Source organism: Anneissia japonica, unplaced genomic scaffold, assembly GCF_011630105.1.
Source record: "Anneissia japonica isolate Jap-2015-1 unplaced genomic scaffold, ASM1163010v1 scaffold287834_len5846547_cov211, whole genome shotgun sequence".
Lineage (NCBI taxonomy): Eukaryota > Metazoa > Echinodermata > Crinoidea > Comatulida > Comatulidae > Anneissia > Anneissia japonica.
The window spans coordinates 3253977-3256540 of record NW_022704992.1 but is presented as its reverse complement, the minus strand read 5'-3'; the positions used below and the strand labels follow the sequence as shown (position 1 = coordinate 3256540).

The following is a 2564-nucleotide window of genomic DNA, read 5'->3' as shown; positions in this document are numbered from 1 at the left end:
ACATATAGATGTAATCTGCGTGGTTGGCTTAAACCAGATCATGTAGACAAGAGTGCTCAATGCAGTATATAGCAGAGCAGATAGACAAATAAAACATGTAACACTGGATGTATGTAGGCCTATGTATTTATGTATACAAATGTAATTATCTTTCAGATTCATGAGTAGGCAGCAGTGCATTGAGATTGATGTATACTGTAAGTTAATGCATCCTGTTTTTCAATGTATTGATCTGTAAACTATGCCAACTGCGTAGAGGATTTAAACACAATTGTCAAGCTCTTAGTGGCACGTTTGAAAGCTAATCGTGTTTATAGGCATAGTTGTCGGCCAGAAGTTGTCGGCAAGCTTAGCAATAAAATGAACTAGTATTTGACACGGTGATACAAAATACTATATAGGCCTATCAATTGATAATATTAATAATCAATAGTACCTATATCGTTTTAAAACTGAATTATATTTTATACCCCGAAACACAGACAGCGTCGAACGGCGCAGCCCGACGCAATTTATCGTCGGGACAGTCTTAATATATAAGCCATCGTGAGAAATATTAAACATGTTTAATACGGTATTCTACGACGCGACTGCAAACCATCGCGTCTGCGTTTAACTCACACAGACCCGACGCGAAAACAAATCGCGTCGGGCTGCATCGTACGACGCTGTCTGAGTTGGCCTTTAGAAAAATAAAAATCATTAGACAGTAAATAACCAACTTGTGTTAACAGTGTTTTCAGACAAAGACAGCAGCGGCGCCAGCGACTGAAATCTGGGGTTTGGTGGGGGGGGGGCGGCAAGTAAGGGGCTAGGTGGGCGGCAAGTAAGGGGCTAGGTAAAATTTTAGGGAGGAAGCAATATTCTGGGGTGGCCCGAAGTGGCCATGGTCGGGCGTCGATCAAAATGTTTTGAAAGTATTCCAGGGGGGAAAATCCACCGAAAAATATGACAATTTAGAGGTTTCGGGTTTCAGAGGCTTATTTAATCGATTTTTAAAAATAATAGATAGTCTACTGATATGTAGAAAATATATATCATCTTTTTTTCTCCCCGACGAATTGTGGTTTTTCCTTTTTTTGGGGGGGGGGGACTGGAGGTGAGAAAATTTTCTGGTTCGGTGCTCCCCACCCCGCCCCCGCTAGTGCCGCCACTAAAGAAAGGCATGCAAGATGTTAAACTGTAGCGCGTGTCTTTCTGAGACTGGGGCCCTTTCATTGGTGGCGCCAGAGGGGAAGGGAAGGGAATTTTCCCCTGTCAGACATGCCTGTACCCTTGTCGTCTGACTCCACGACGATGTCGTCGGATCAAAAATATTTTAAAAAATATTATTTGCCTATTCAAATAACGTTATTTTAATTGTCAATTCCTATTATTGCGGTCTCAAAGCACAATTTGGACCATACTAAGGCCTAAAAACTTTCTCTTGAACCCTACCAGCGACATTTTTTAATCAGGGACCAGGACAGCATTGAGGCTCTATCGGCCCCTTGGAATTCAGAGCCCCCTGTCGGACATGTCGGACCCATGTCAGCAAATTTCTGGACCCACTGCTGGGCCCTTTTTGGGACTCATTCGCTAATTCCATCGTTTAGATTTTAGATTTAACGACGAATAAATGGCATAATATCAGTGGTAGATCTAGTAATTTGAAATGAGGGGGACCATGGAGGAACTTTCAGAGATGGATGGTCTACCACCTCAGCCCTGCCATGGTTGAGGCTGAGGTAATAACATTTATTATTTTGGCACCTGAATGGCGGGAAATGGCACTCACAGACTTACAATTGTGAATATAATTTTCTTTTTATCTCCTTTAAAAAAAAAATTGACAAATTTAGTGGGGCATCTGGCACTGGATATATGTCCTACCGTTGATGTCAGAGACACATTATGCTGTTATGTATCAACAAAGACCTTTTTGGTCAGGGTGATAGGTCGAGGACCATAGAGTGGGGCCCCTGCGCTTAACGTTAATTTCAGTCATTGAAATACATACTATAGTAACCAGGGCATTGTCAATACACAGTTATACTCTTGGATAGAGACAGCCAATGGGGATAAAGTGTGTTGTCCAAGGAATTGGTCAAATGCGTGGAGACATAATCTCTATGTTAAGGTGAGTGGGGCTTCAATCAAATCACAACCAATGCGGCAACAACTCCTACAGTTCAATATGCATTCAATGGCCGTATTCGACTGGTTTGTTTCGTTGGCAATGGTTTTTCGTTGAATATGACATTCATTCGGCTGGTTCGTAAAAATAGACTTCGTTGACAACGAAAATTAATGTAAACCAGAGTGCACCTGATCAAAACAAACATGGCAGATTACTCAGCTTAGCAAAACCATTTGCAACCTCGCCTACTCTAGCGTTTATTGCAGTTACTAGGCACCCACTTTATTTTGTTTTTTCATTGCTATCGAAAATCAATAATGTATATTTTGATCATTAAATCTTACAGCTGGTGATCTTACAAATCTGGATGTAGTACTAGCACCACCAGCAAAAGAAAATAACTTTAAAATGAAGATAAATTTCAGCTTCGAGGTAAGTGTATATA

The 2564-nt window shown here is 41.1% G+C and overlaps 1 protein-coding gene across 1 annotated transcript in view; it reads left to right on the top strand.

Moving 5' to 3' along the window:
• The window catches only part of LOC117104997, an 8078-nt gene that overhangs the window by 3864 nt on the left and 1650 nt on the right, over window positions 1-2564 (top strand). Inside the window, exons 4-5 of the mRNA XM_033245977.1 lie at window positions 157-197; window positions 2466-2551. Coding sequence (XP_033101868.1) covers window positions 157-197; window positions 2466-2551 — 127 coding nt within the window. The remainder of the gene's footprint in view (window positions 1-156; window positions 198-2465; window positions 2552-2564) is intronic.